The 14,399-nt window shown below is 41.0% G+C and overlaps 1 protein-coding gene across 3 annotated transcripts in view; it reads right to left on the reverse strand.

Annotated features, from left to right (window-relative positions):
* The window catches only part of MAPK12 (mitogen-activated protein kinase 12), a 45,862-nt gene that overhangs the window by 7,076 nt on the left and 24,387 nt on the right, over positions 1–14,399 (reverse strand). For 2 of the 3 annotated variants that reach the window (XM_064445996.1, XM_064446012.1), the window contains exons 5-6: positions 6,591–6,620; positions 4,836–4,883 (exon numbers count right to left, since the gene is read on the reverse strand). In XM_064445996.1, the coding sequence (XP_064302066.1) occupies positions 4,836–4,883; positions 6,591–6,620 (78 nt within the window). The remainder of the gene's footprint in view (positions 1–4,835; positions 4,884–6,590; positions 6,621–14,399) is intronic. The other variant, XM_064446003.1, reaches the window with a different exon arrangement.

Consider the following 14,399-nt stretch of genomic DNA (forward strand, 5'->3'; position numbering starts at 1 on the left):
GATGGTATTTATTGCTCTCATATCCCAGGTGGCACAGCTATTCAAGAGCACGTTCCAATAATGTTCTGAAGTAAGGAGGAATCATTATCTTTGTTTTGAGTTTTCATACCACAGAAACCTTCCTTTAGGTCACACTGAAAATATGCAAGAGTAGGGAATTACAATTATTCAGCCCCACTGAGTTTTCCCCAACCTACTGCATCAATTATAGAACAACCCTCTATAAGAAACACATGGTCAATGCGTTTTTTGTTTTTTTTTAAAGGATTATGCACAATTCATCTTATTTCCAAGACTCAGGTATTTATCTCCAGGTACAGCAAGATGTACAGCAGCAAGATTGAAAATGAATGTTACTGCCTTTTATCAACTTCTACAAAAGTGGCTAATGTAAAGGCCCACCTGTATGGACCTTCAAAAGGTGGTACCAAAAGTTGCGTCCAACAGTGAGGAACATTCCTGGAATGACAGTCAGTTCATAGTTTTTCAGGAAGTTCATGCTTCTAACAAGAAGCAGGGGTCTTGGGTAAGCAAAGTCTATTCAAGATAAATCATCATCATCCACGGATTCTTGAATATGTAGCTTTGCATGAACAGCCACTAGTTTCCATGTGTATCAGGCTTCATATATATTGACAGGGCAGACATTTTTACTAGGAGCATCTGTGCATTAATATACCAAAAGTGATTCTCTCTGTAATTAAATATTTAAAAATATTTCAGGATGGTTTCATCATTCCCTGGAACTAGCAGAAAGGAAAATTGTATTTTCATTCACAGATCAGGAGCATAAAATGTAATAGCTTATCTTTATTGCCATACTTGAAAGATCATTTGTACATCTCCCCCATAACTGCTGATTACCTACCAATTTAAAAATAGGAATAGGATGCCAGCGGAGAGATTTTTATTCTTACAAATAAAATACAATTGATTATGGCCAAAATTGCCCCTCAGAACTTTGGCTACTGCAGATTTACAGGAATCAAAATATTGCAATAAAAAAATACAGTTTTATATATAGCTTTCAACACATTCCAGCCAAAACTAGCACAACAATGCACATTATGTCTTCCCAGTAACATGGGGAGGGGGGTGGAAGAAGAAAAGGAAGTTTTACATAATAGGTCAAATGCTATATGTGGCACCATCTATTCTGTCACAGCTTTTTAGGCCTTTTTCATACTAAGGCTTGTAACACTTGGAGACAGCTAAAATATAATTTGGGTTTGTATTTTCATAAAAGCAGAAAATGACAGTGAGAATTTTTGTGCATTATGTATTAACATGAGGATTTCTTTTAATTTACATATTCATTAGGCTCAGGAACAAGTGTGTCCTGTTAGTACTTAATATTAACATGGCACCCTTCAAGAATAATCTTCACATGAAACTATTATTCTCATACTCAAATCTTCACCTTTTCAGCTGGAACTTCCAAAGCAATTTTCAGAGCAAGTTTGAAAATCCTTTTTATAATGCAGGAATTATGAAAGAGAGAGCAAATTCCCCTCAGCTCCTCAAGGATAAGCTCCCTTTCTACTCAGCAGACTTAATTTTCCTAACTTGCTTCAATAACCATAACAAAAATAACTTGTAAATTCAAGACTGCAGAAAGGGCAGTGACTTCCCCTTCACTGTCACTTTTCTGATTCCTGTGTAGCAGTTGAGGGCATCAGACGAGGGAGCCAGAAAGCTCATTATGAAAAAGAAAACTGATTGCTTATTAATGAATTACCAGTTCAAGGAACTATTACAACTTGCCTACAGCCTCATCACCGCTGGAGCTGATGCAAGGGAAGCTGCTGAGTGCACTGACATGGGGAAAAGGGTTGGACTGTCCCTGGCGGCATGGTCCTGTTCCCGCATAAACTGACGTTGAAAGCTCAGCCTCAGAGCGGGGTCACATCCTGCCCACTGCATCCGAATACATGCACACAGGGGAAGTCAGTTCAACTCCTTCAGTGTAAAAGAGATGTCAGTTAAATCCTGCCTTGGTATTTTTTATGCACACTTCTCAACATATTATAGTTTGCTTTCTGTTTATAGACCAGAGTTGCCTTTCGACAACCAGTACTTTCTAATGGCAAATTTGCACTTTTCTTCTGCATATATCAGAGCTTATCGTACAACCAGGGACAGCATAATTTCACTCCAAGAATTAAGAAACAAAACCTAAGGCTTAATGCTATACTTTCTCCTTGTCATTTCACAAAATTGTGTTCTGATACAGAATTATTTCCCTCAGTTTATCTAAAAGGTTAAAAATGTCCAAGGTAACAGAAAAATAAGTTGTATTAAATAAGGAGATACTGTGCAGATACAGTGATCGTATCGTGGAAGAATGTCTTAGACCTGGACTGCATCTCAAAACGTAATTGCACAGCTCAGGGGCAGGGGAGGGGGGAGAAGAGAAACATGTACAACTGCTTTTTCTAGATTCTTGTTTTTTCCCCATCACCCTGGGACCCACTCACCATTTGTCCACCTACAAGCCAGGAGGAGACAACGGCTTTTTGTGTTAGACAGGGAAGTTCTGAAATGACAGAACCCTGAACATTCCGGTCAGTCTCCAAAGAGGAAAAAATTGTATTACAATGGCTACATGCAAATATATAATTTGTATATTATATACTAAAAAACACTTTTGCAGTGTTGCAGCAACTTTTATTTTATTTGAGTGCTTTACAATCTTTGATCTTCTTCTGTATTTCCCAGCTTGTAAAGTTAGACTTTTAAAATTTATTCAAAGATTAAATTCTCACATAACAGAACTACTCCCATAAAGACTTATGTCTCTTTTAGGGAGGAAACCTTGGCCACAAGGTCTAAACGTACTTACATATCAGGACACAAAAGCCCCCCTTCAAATTTACTGCTGTTTTGTGAAGATGTATAGACCAGTCATGATTCAAGCACAGGATAAAAGCCACGCTTGATTTTGTAATTAACTGAAGAACCTAGTCTTTCAGATTGCTAGAGAAGATAGGTGACAAAAACAATTCTAAAAATTAACAATGATCTATTAAAAGACATTAATTGGATAAACTGGGGACTGGAAGCAGTCTGGGGCTACTATGTCTACACTGAAGAGAATAAACTATATTCCTAAAATAAGTAGTGTTGAGTACTACATAATTCTACTTCATAATAAATAATTGGCTTTTTTATAACAAATTCATTCTGCACAGTTAAATAGGTGCATTTTTTCTAGGTCTGGGCACGCTGCATAATTATTTCTGAAGTACAAATATTATCCACTCCAACAGGCTTTGGAAGATTCCCAGTACCCATAAGAAACTGCTATCAGAACTGGTCAGATTCAGTATTTCAGTTCAATGATTTAGAAGGAGGCTTGAGGTGACAAATGTGCAAAATAAGATGGACTCTTCTGAGAGCATTTCCAAGGAAGTGGCAACATCTACACCTCAGGACAGATACTTTCCCCACAGTGGGTGCTACTGCCCTGATCTCCAAGAGTGCATGCCAGCAAAGCCCAGCTTCCATACTGGGAAGAGGTGTGGGTGTGCACTGTCCTCCTGTTCATCCTCCAACAGAAGCCCCGATGGGTAGGACAAAGAGAGTCACGGTGTGTGCCAATACTTGCCCCACTCCAGAGAAGCAGCAATCAGGTCATACAAGAAATGCCGTAAAGTGCAAGTGTCTTGCAGGTAACAATAGAAACAGCTAATAGTTGAACTACAGGAGGCTGAATTAGGAACTGTCTCCCTTTAATGATTTTTTTTCCTCACTACTTAAATTAAGAGCAAAAATCAAGCAGAACTGATATATTCCTGCTATGAAATACACTGTAGTCTACATGCATTGATATTACTGCTAGTTAGTGCAGAAGGAATCACTTTCAAAGAAATAAAATGTTCCTGATCGTGGTGAGCAGTATGTGATTCCTCTCGTGCTCCTCTGAAGTGATTAGCTGCAACTTATCATAAAAACAGTTCTCCATTACAGCTCTTATCTGACTAACCATGACATGTTTTTTTCCTGAAAAGTATTTTTAGTGAGTGACTGCATAAAAATATACCAGTGTTCATTGCAACATAGATATCACACAGGAAAAGGCTGACTACTGCCACCACGCACATGTGCTTGGCGTGCACGCACAGCTGTGGCGTGGACTGCTCTGTCAATGCCAAACCCACAGAAGCAGTTTCAGTTCTTACACTGCCCTTCACCCAGCTGGAGGGACCAAAGTCGCCAACCACTCCGACGATGCCATGAATACAGTAACCTGTGGCACTGACTTCCTCACCAGAAATCCTCCCCTACATCTTGGGGTCAACCCTCATTTCTCCCCTGTTAACACCGGGTACCAGCTTCCCAAAAAGTCCTATCTGGCCTGGATGCCTTCAGCTGGGACATCCTGGGCAACACTTCTAGCTTCAAGTGCATCCATGTCTTGTGCTTGGCTCTAGAATGATCTCAGAAATTGATCATCGCCTCTGCCATTCGTATGAAACGCACATTTACGTCAGTCGAGGACATACAAATAGAAGGTGATTTGATTCTCACTATTCAGGGCTTTATTTCATAAATATTTAATTATTCTTGTGGCACCTGAAGTCAGACAAATGGGAAAATACTTACAAGGAGAAGTCTCTTGCAATTTTTTTCAATATTGTTACTGCTGCCCAGCTGATCCTCCTCCTTTCCATTTTCCAGCGTTCCCCTATTTCTCCACGACTCCTCAGAACCTGTGGGCTGAAAGCCTGGCCCCTCACTGAAACCAGGCAGCATGTCTACATCTGTCACACCTGTTGTCTTCTGTAGAGTATTTCTAATACATCTAATTGTGTTTTCAAATAAATATATCCTACCTTCAATTCACAGTCTTCGTTTACTGCCAAGTTTCCAGGCTTTAGATCCTGTAATCAGATTTGAAATGGATGTTAGTTATTTATTTTACAGCAAGCACAATAAAGCACTTTCTTTCTTTCTTTCATTTAGGTTTAATGGTTTTCATACAACTACTTTGAACAGCAACAGGTAAAACGATGTCATAAATCTAAATTAGAAAATTAAATATAACAAATAACAGAAACAAAGACAGAGACTTGAACATATTTGGCTTTTTTCCAGTATGGTTTCCCTCCAGACAAATCAACTTTTTTTTTCTGCTAGAAGTCAGGAAAGTACTTGCCAGTGAAGGAGCTCACTCATCTTACTGTGAGTGGGGTTTGAACATGAATTTTTTGCATTTAATACTAACACCACAAAGCTAAGGATTCACGTATATATTTCTGGACTGCACACATTGCATATCAAAATATACTTTAAAAAGGTTCCATACCCTGATAGATCTAGAAGCAGTATGGAAGGAATCAAACCAGATTTTACATAAAAGCCTATTGTCTCTTCTGTTAGAAAATCAATTTCCTAACAAAGTCAGTTGAATGGAGACTGCAATGTGAAAAAAAATTTCCTTTCAGCCTCTTTAGATCCTGTAGAGACTTCCAATGATCTTTGACATTTGTATTTTGAAGTTTAGCAGCAAATGGAAGAGTACTGGCGATGACTAAGAAGATTTTGCAATGTCAGTGACTCTTAGATGTACACAGTTATAGAGAGAAAGAAAAAAATCAGATTTCCTTCAGTTTTTGCAAACCTTTGTTTGTCACTTTAGCACAAGACATTTAGAGGAATCTTCTCCCTGAACTTTTTAACAGGCATCCAGCTGTTTTATACAAATATATTTTAAGATCAGAGGGGCCTTGGAGAGAAATAAATAGGTGCAAAAAACTGTAATGAAACTCAGACACTCCAGAGCCATCAAGAGGGAGCTTAGAAAAAGTCTGAGCAAGTATAAATTTAGACCAGGATCACAGCAGTTGCAGAAATAAAAATATCAATTTATTACATTATTTTGGCAGTTTGCGTAGTTTCCACATCCAGCTTAAAGCTACTACACAATGTGCACTTTCTGTGGTACTCCTTATATTTTATTATAAACGGTGAGTTTCTACTGTTCTGATGCAGTTTTGGGGGAAGTTACGCTGCTTGGTTCCATGAAGGCATCATTCAAAACTCCTTCTTCACAGTGCAAAAGTGATTTTAAGTGGACTTTAGACACAGCAGGGATTAAAAAAAATCAGATGCTTAATTCCTCTCAGAAAAAATTGAGGTTTCCAAGGCTCTAAAATTTTGGACTATCTTTTCAGTCTCTGTGTTTTCATTCCCCCTGCCCTCAACTTTCAACATTAACATGATGCTTTAACAACATTTAAATATTGTTTTTTAAAAGTTTTATCTGAATTTAAAAAAAAGCTAGAAAAAACCTCTTATCCATCTCAGTTTAAACACTATTTTCTCTTGTGGCAATTTACAACTCAACTTCACAAAGTAATTTAAGAAATCCAAATCCAAGCTGCATTCAGTGCAGCTTTAGTGCCCAGCTTACACTGATGCAGCCATACCACCTTTTGTTCCTACTGAGCAAGAAACCAAAGGCATCATCAAACACCATGAATAGAGACACTATAAACAGAAGTTGAGGCATATTCATGAGCATACTTATACACAAACACCACTCACATTATCAGAATATAAACATCTTTTCTATCGTTTCCACTTACCCTGTGAATTATGCCTGATGAGTGAATATACTGTAAAAAGAGAAAGTATTTTTTAGTTAATGAGATCCTGACTTTAAGAAGTTGCCTGGGACAGGGGAGAAAGTACTTTTTTCATGGTGCTAAAGTAATCTGAAATCAGAAAATGCTTGTTTATTGCACAGAGGATCTTTTTAGCTATGTTTATAATGTTCAGATAATTAAACTAGCATTTTGCCCTTCCCCTCCCTCAGTAATGAGAAACCAATAAATCAGTTTGAGTACTGCAACAGATCACACGTTTTTTTCTAACTCTTTCCATACATAAAATCCTGTTTCCAGTTAATTTTTGGCATTGCTATATAGATATATATGTATCAGAATAAATCCTGCTATTTTATACATCAGAAATGGTCTCTGGCAACAGGCATCTTCCAGGTGCTATCACCGTTTAGATTCGTATGCTCCAGCAGTACTGAGTTTTTAGAAATCATTTATGACCAGGACGAAGGCCAGTCAAGGTCTTAGCTGAGAAGCCTTGCTACACACCTCAATTCTTCCTCAATGAAACATTGAGAAGTCATGTTACAAGACACTCTCTTTTACCCAAACATTTTTGTCACCCTTCCACTGACCTGTTTAAGGACTCTCAAAAGTCAAAACAACAAACTGGACACCTAGGACTAGCTCTTTTGGGAAGACACCTGACCAAACACAGATATCTGTCACCAAACGCTCCCTGCAGAGGTCGCAGTTCCTCTCACCAGCTGAATGATGTCCTAGAAGAGACTATTTTTGTCACAGACAACAAAGGGAGCCTCTAGCAATTAGTTCATATGTAGGCATCTCTTTTGCAGGGACTCAAATGCAGAAAGTTGTCCTGAACTGAACATGCTTTCCAAGAGTGGCCTGGGATGTGCTACTGCTGTTCACATCAGGTGTGGGGAACTGATCTGAAAACCCCACAGACCATACTACTGATGGCAGCTCATACTACTGATGCTAAGCAACACAAGAACAATAAAGGCTTTTTAAGAAGTCCCCAGAAAAGATGGATGAGAGGCGAACCCCACCAGCTTCACATAGAGAGTTTTCATTTTATTCCACCCTGAAGAATGGGGTGATAACTGGGAAAAGAGTTACTGGAAAACAGCAGTCAGAGCCAGGAAGGACCAACCAGGGACACTCAGGGTGGTCTCAGGGCGGTGCACTGAGCACTGAACTTTTTGCAGGGTAACTGCCAACCAGCCATAGCCCCAGTATCTGCTGCCTTCCTCCCCAGCAGCCATGAAGACAAGCAATTAGCCTTGTAAATACAACAATCCCTCTGCAAAGGGATCCTCACAGTCCACTTGATGAGGGGACCAGAGTAAAGAAAGCAAAGCTACAGATCAAAGCCAACTACTTCAAAGCCAACTACATCCAACGTGCATTTCATACTTAGGTTTCTGAACTTAAACAAAACCTATACAATCTGAGTATCACAGGACCCGGATTTAAGGCACCAAATTTCTAAAGCAGTGACTGAACAAAAATAAGATCTCTGACATTTACTTTTTTCCTGTATTACACCTGACACAGTGCTCCAGATGTGGTCCCATAGGTTCTGAAAAGAGAGAAAAGAAATCACTTCCCTTAACCCCATGGCTACAACTTCACCAGTCCAGCTCAGATCATGGTAGGGCTTTAATGCAGCATGGGCATGCTGCTAACTGCCGTGCCAGAGTCCATGCAGGACTCGGCATTTGCGGTAGACCAGTTCCCAGTTCCTGTTGCATGTTACTTGCAGATGAGGCAAGGGTTAACATCACCCATAGGAGCTGCCAAAGCACTTCACAGGATTTCCTGGGGCAGACACAAGTGGCTGAGGGTGCAGGGCTGTTCCCCAGAACGTAGGCTATAAAACCACTACAGCAAAGAACAAACTACAAAACACTGTTTCTCTCATGGATGTGCATGAAGTGGATCACGATGGAGGAACCAGATGCAAAAAGAAGTTGTTTGTCATTTGTACACAGACCAGAGAGGATACCTTTTTATTTTAGACTTAGACTCCCAACAAATGAGAAAAAAGCTGATGACTTCTGCCAACAGCCATCTTGATCAAGTATATCACAATGACTACTTGCATTCTAAATTATTTCAGTGTCTTCTTACTGAAGCCTCTTGATTTTCCAGAGCTGATGTTTAAAATATTCTATAGGCTATTTTTGCTGGCATGACTGTATTCAGTAAGGAAAAAACCAACAGATCCAGGAATTTCTGCACCTAAGAATGTGGCAGGTAGAAACATGAATTAAAAGGACTGCACCTTTTGGAGTTTTAGTTAAAGTAAATCTCACCTGTCTGGGGGGAAGAGCATGGTTTTGCTGTCGTTCTCATCCCACTGAAGGTTTTATGAGTGTTCACACCACCAAAATCATGTTAACACTTTGGAGAGAACTCCTATATTTTCTCATCATTCCTCTTAATACAACACTACTGAGATTACATGAAATAGTACTTATTTCTCGTGCTAATGTACACATCAGCCTTTCTGTAAGCCGAAATACTGGTGCTGTGCTGCAGTGTTTCTTTAACAATAGCAGTATTTTTTTAACTGCATTTCATTATCTCCTGGCGGGTAGCAGCACTGGAACTAGGCCAGTCTTCGTTCAGAGAGTTTTCCATTTCACTTCAGTAACCTTCTGAAATGGGAGCCTGTTCTTACTGATTCTCCTCATTAAGTTATCCATTTATTGACAGATTTTTCACTCTTAACATGGCAAAAACATCCAGACCAGAGCAGACATATCCTTCACAATGTTATTACCACTTCACCTGAACAATATTTTATTCAAGGACCCAGTTAATGTGAGCAAAGTGCCTTGGAGCACAGGAGCTCTGTGCATTATCCTAAAGACAATTTTTGGTAGCATGCATAAATGCTTGAATGCAAGCTTCAGATTGTGCTAGGAAGCTATCCAACAGTTGTCTAAATTTTAAGCATTCTTATCTGTGTATGCAATCACTACACAAAATAAAAAGCTAATCAAAAGGGAATTAGAAAAGACTCAGGAGAAAGTATTCTAGGCAGCACACAAAATGAAAATGAGTGAATTGGCAGGGAAGGAAAAAATGAAGAGGAAATGGGTGAGAGGGGGAAGGGGAAAGCAGGGAAGCAGAAAGAACAACATAAACACGAACCAAAGACACTAAATAGAGATAACAGAAGGAGAGAACTAGAGCAGGTAAATATTACCATGAGTATGGCAAAAGAATCACAGAATCACAGAATCGTAGGGGTTGGAAGGGACCTCTGGAGATCATCTCATCCAACCCCCCTCAGGCACACATAGAGCAGGAGGCACAGGAATGTGTCCAGGTGGGTTCTGAATGTCTCCAGGGAAGGAGACCCCGCAGCCTCCCTGGGCAGCCTCTTCCACTGCTCTGGCACCCTCACAGGAAAGAAGTTTTTCCTCATGTTTAGCTGGAACTTCCTGTGTTCCAACATGTGCCCATTGCCCCTTGTCCTGTTGTTGGCCAACACTGAAAAGAGTCCAGTCCCATCATCCTGACACCCACCCTTCAGCCATTTATAAGGATTGATGTGATCCCCCCTCAGTCTTCTCTTCTCCAGGCTGAACAAACCCAGGTCTCTCAGCCTTTCCTCATAGGGGAGATGCTCCAGCCCCCTGATCATCTTGGTAGCTCTCCACTGGACTTGCTCAAGCAGTTCCCTGTCCTTCTTAAACTGGGGGGCCCAAAACAGGACACAGTACTCCAAATGTGGTCTCACCAGGGCAGAATAGAGGGGGAGGATAACCTCTCTCAATTTGCTGGCCACACTCCTTTTAATGCACCCCGGGATACCATTGGCCGCCTTAGCCACAAGGGCACATTGCTGGCTCATGGTCAGCTTGTTGTCCACCAGCACTCCCAGGTCCTTCTCAACAGAGCCGCTTTCCAGCAGTTCAGCCCCCAGCCTGTACTGGTGCATGGGGTTGCTCCTCCCCAGGTGCAGGACCTTTCACTTGCTTGAACAGGTGTTTGTATGGCCCAAGAGTTATCCACCCATTCTCAAACACTGTACAAATAAAGAAACAGGACCGCCACCCACCTCCCCAGACCTCTATGAACAAGAATCCAACTGGCACTCCTGCAGAAGAGGGACCCAAGACTGAAAGTGCTGGAAGCTCCAGCCCCTTCCCACCTACATAAAGACATTTATATTCAGCTTGCCTTCTGCACTCTTTGACAATGCACAGCTTTTCTGTCAAACACAAAAATTATGAAAGCCTTTCCAAGTTGGAAGCTCATACTTAAATAAAATTTAATGCCAGACAAAGGCCCAACTAGGAAACAGACAAAGGAGAGACACATCATTGTTTTTAAGCAGTGTCAAATCACATTGTTCTTATCTACCTCAGATGAAGTTAAATTCTGATAAATTACAAGGGTCACCCAAGAAAGGAAAGGAATATTTCATTCCCTGTAGAAAGAAGATAGTAAACCAGCAAGAACAGAAACTAACTGACAAACAAGGACTGTATAGACATACAGTGCAAAGTCAAATCTTCCAAAACTCTGTATGAACTTTATATTGATTTCAATTTACAGATAGTCTTAAAAACAAGCCTATTGAGAGTTTTGGTATACATCTAATCCAGAACCAGTCTACAGGTAGAACATAGAAACGAACCCTGCAAGGAACTGACTCGGGGGCTTAGCAAAAATCTCCCTTATCCCTTCATGATACATCACTCACGCAGAGGTTTTTTCTACATGCATGTAATTATCACATGTAAACAGGCTGTTACAATAGAAGTATGCAATGTGACAAAAATGATGAACAGCTTCTTGCCTTTGAACAGACATACATACAGATACCATAAAGTGCTTATGTACTTACTTTACACAAAGGGCAAACACATATTGCAGGTAACATTTTTTAACACCAAAAAAAAGACCCTAAACAGAGCCGATCAAAGTTAAAAGGTATTAAAAAAAAAAAAAAAAGAAAAAAAGCATTATAAAAATTAAAGGCTAAGCTTGGGAAGTTGAAAGACTTTTACAACACAGATCTACAGTGTGGCATATTCCTCCTTCCCAGGTGCTGCAAGTATTTTTCCCTTATAATGCCTCAGCTGAGCACTGGCTAGATGTATGCCTTCTTCCCCCCACCCTGCCAAAATAAAATCAATCTAAGTAAACACAGATGGGCTGTCTTTAATCCAGATATAGTAGACCTTAAAAAGCAAAAGATTTGCATGCAAAACTTGGCAAACCCTTTCTTAAACAGCTAACTTACTGATATCTGTAAAAGAAGAAACAAATTACTGACCCATTTTCTTTTTTCTCTACGTGCTAGCAATACTGCTGTCAGCTTAACCCACTTCCTAGCAGGACAGTGCTGCACGAATGTCCCTGAAGCACTGGGCCACTCCTATTCCTTAAAGATATTTCCAACTAGGTGTATTATTGCAGCTGGATTCATTGGTTCAAGAAGAATCCAAAATTTAATGGAACAGATACAGTAAAGACTGTTCTCAAACATTAGCCGCGCAATAGGAAATGACAAAACATCAGAGCCTAGTTGCTGAATAGTGTCTTATTTCCTGCTGGTAATTTTGAAGTAAGTACAGTTGTGCTCTTCAAAAACACAGGGGAAGAGACAAAATATTCAGGTGAACCACTTTTTATAGAAAATCTTACACAGTTAGAGACCAGAGATACCAATTTACTAAGACTATGTCAGCATCCCTGCTGGTGGCCTTGTAACTGGAATGAGAACTGCTCTCGTTTCTCCAAAATCCTGGGAATAGCAGCTTATGTCAGTAACTTCCTGCTCTTTTCCTCTGTGGTGGGTTGACCTTGGCTGGCCATCACGTGCCCACCAAGCTGCGCTCTCACTCCCTCTCCTCAGCAGGACAGGGGAGAAGAAAATACAATGGAAAAACTCGTGGGTTGAGACGAGGACAGGGAAATCACTCACCAATTACCATCATGGGCAAAACAGACTTGCTTAGGGGAAGATTAATTTAATTTATTGCCAATTAATAACAGAATAGGACAGTTAGAAACAAAAAAAACAAAACTAAAACCACCTTCCCCCCAGGCTCAACTTCAATCCAGACTCTTCTACCCCCTCCCACTGAGCAGTGCGGAGGGGTGGGGAAAGGGGACTGTGGTCAGTTCATTACGCATTGTCTCTGCTGCTCTTTCCTCCTCACACTCTTCCCCTGCTCCAGTGTGGGATATCTCCCACAGGAGACTGTCCTTCATGAACTGTTCCAGCACGGGTCCCTTCCATGGGGTGCAGTCCTTCAGAAGCAGACTGCTCCAGTGTGGGTCCCCTGTGGACCACAGGTCTTGCCACAAAACCTGCCAGGAGCCTGCTCCAGCATGGGCTCTCCACAGGGTCACAGGCACATCCACCTGCTCAGTGTGGGGTCCTCCCTGGCTGCAGGTGGGTATCTGCTCCACCATTAACCTCCATGGGCTGCAGGGGACAGCCTGCCTCACCGTGTTCTTTACCACAGGCTACAGGGGAATCTCTGCTCCGGTGGCTGGAGCACCTCCTCCCCCTCCTTCTTCACTGACCTTGGTGTCTGCAGGGTTGTTTCTCTCACATATTCACGCTCTTCCCTCCTGGCTGCTGTGCAGCATTTTTTACCCCTCCTTTAATCTGTTACCACAGAGGTGCCATGAACCTTGCTGATGGGCTCAGGTTTTGCCAGCAGGGGGTCTGTCTTGGAGCCATCTGGAGCTGTTTGTGTCCAATGTGAGGGCAGCTCCTTGTGTCTTCTCACAGAAGCCACCCCTTCAGCCCCCCACTACCAAACCTTGCCACATAAACCCAACACATCCTCTTTAATTCCTGCTCTGTTTTCTTCAGATGTATATCAACCACGGAGAGCTGCTCCGCTTGCCTTCCACATTTACTGATCCAACAGACCTTCAGTGTCAGCCTTTGGGACCCACAAACTTTACTCTGTTGGCCTCTGTGAGATAATCTAGGCCACTAGGACCAAAATAAGTTTCTAAGCCATTTCACTGGAATGAACTTTCCGCTACACTCAACTCAAGTTAATTTTTTACCATTCATACACTGCTTGCCTGTAAAATTAGCCCAAATGATGTTTTTAATCTCTGGTGAATAGCATGCCTCTCCTGGAAACCTGTTTCCCAGACAGCTACCTGCAACTAAACAGACCACTCCACCTATATGGTCCTTGAGAAAACACATATTAGGACATGGCTTGTAATTAGGGAACTAACTACCAAAGTGAAATTATAACTCCACATTCAAAGCCCAGATCAGAGGTGAGTTCCCTCTAGTTTAAATAAAGTTAATTTCCCCAAACCTAGCTTTAGTTTCTGCATTTGTAAAATGGGAATTACAGCATTTAAATGCACAACTGTAGAATAAAAAGGATCATTACTTAACATATGTAAAAGGCCGTGCAAGTGAAAATCTACTAAATGAAAAACACAAAATCCGAGGTAGGGTCAAAGAGAAATTGACAATGCAGGACTCAACGACAAAGTATATTTGCTAAGCTTTGTGATGGGAGTAAACCAATTTACTTGCCCTTCTGTATTTGGTAAGTATTGAGAGACAAAGCAATCTTGGGTACGCTCTTCCTGATGTTCTTGTCCAGGAACAGCATGCTGTCCAGCTACATAATTTATTTTTAACAGTGTTTGGCAATGCAAATATAGACCTGGAAGAATCAGCATCCTGATGGATGTGCCAGACCTTCCTCTATCAAAACCAGTTCTGTATTTCCACTGCACAAGCACATCCCTACGCAACACACCTTCCAGCACACTGAGTCCACTTATTTCTGT

This window comes from Phalacrocorax carbo, chromosome 1 (genome assembly GCF_963921805.1).
Source record: "Phalacrocorax carbo chromosome 1, bPhaCar2.1, whole genome shotgun sequence".
Classification (NCBI taxonomy): Eukaryota; Metazoa; Chordata; class Aves; order Suliformes; family Phalacrocoracidae; genus Phalacrocorax; species Phalacrocorax carbo.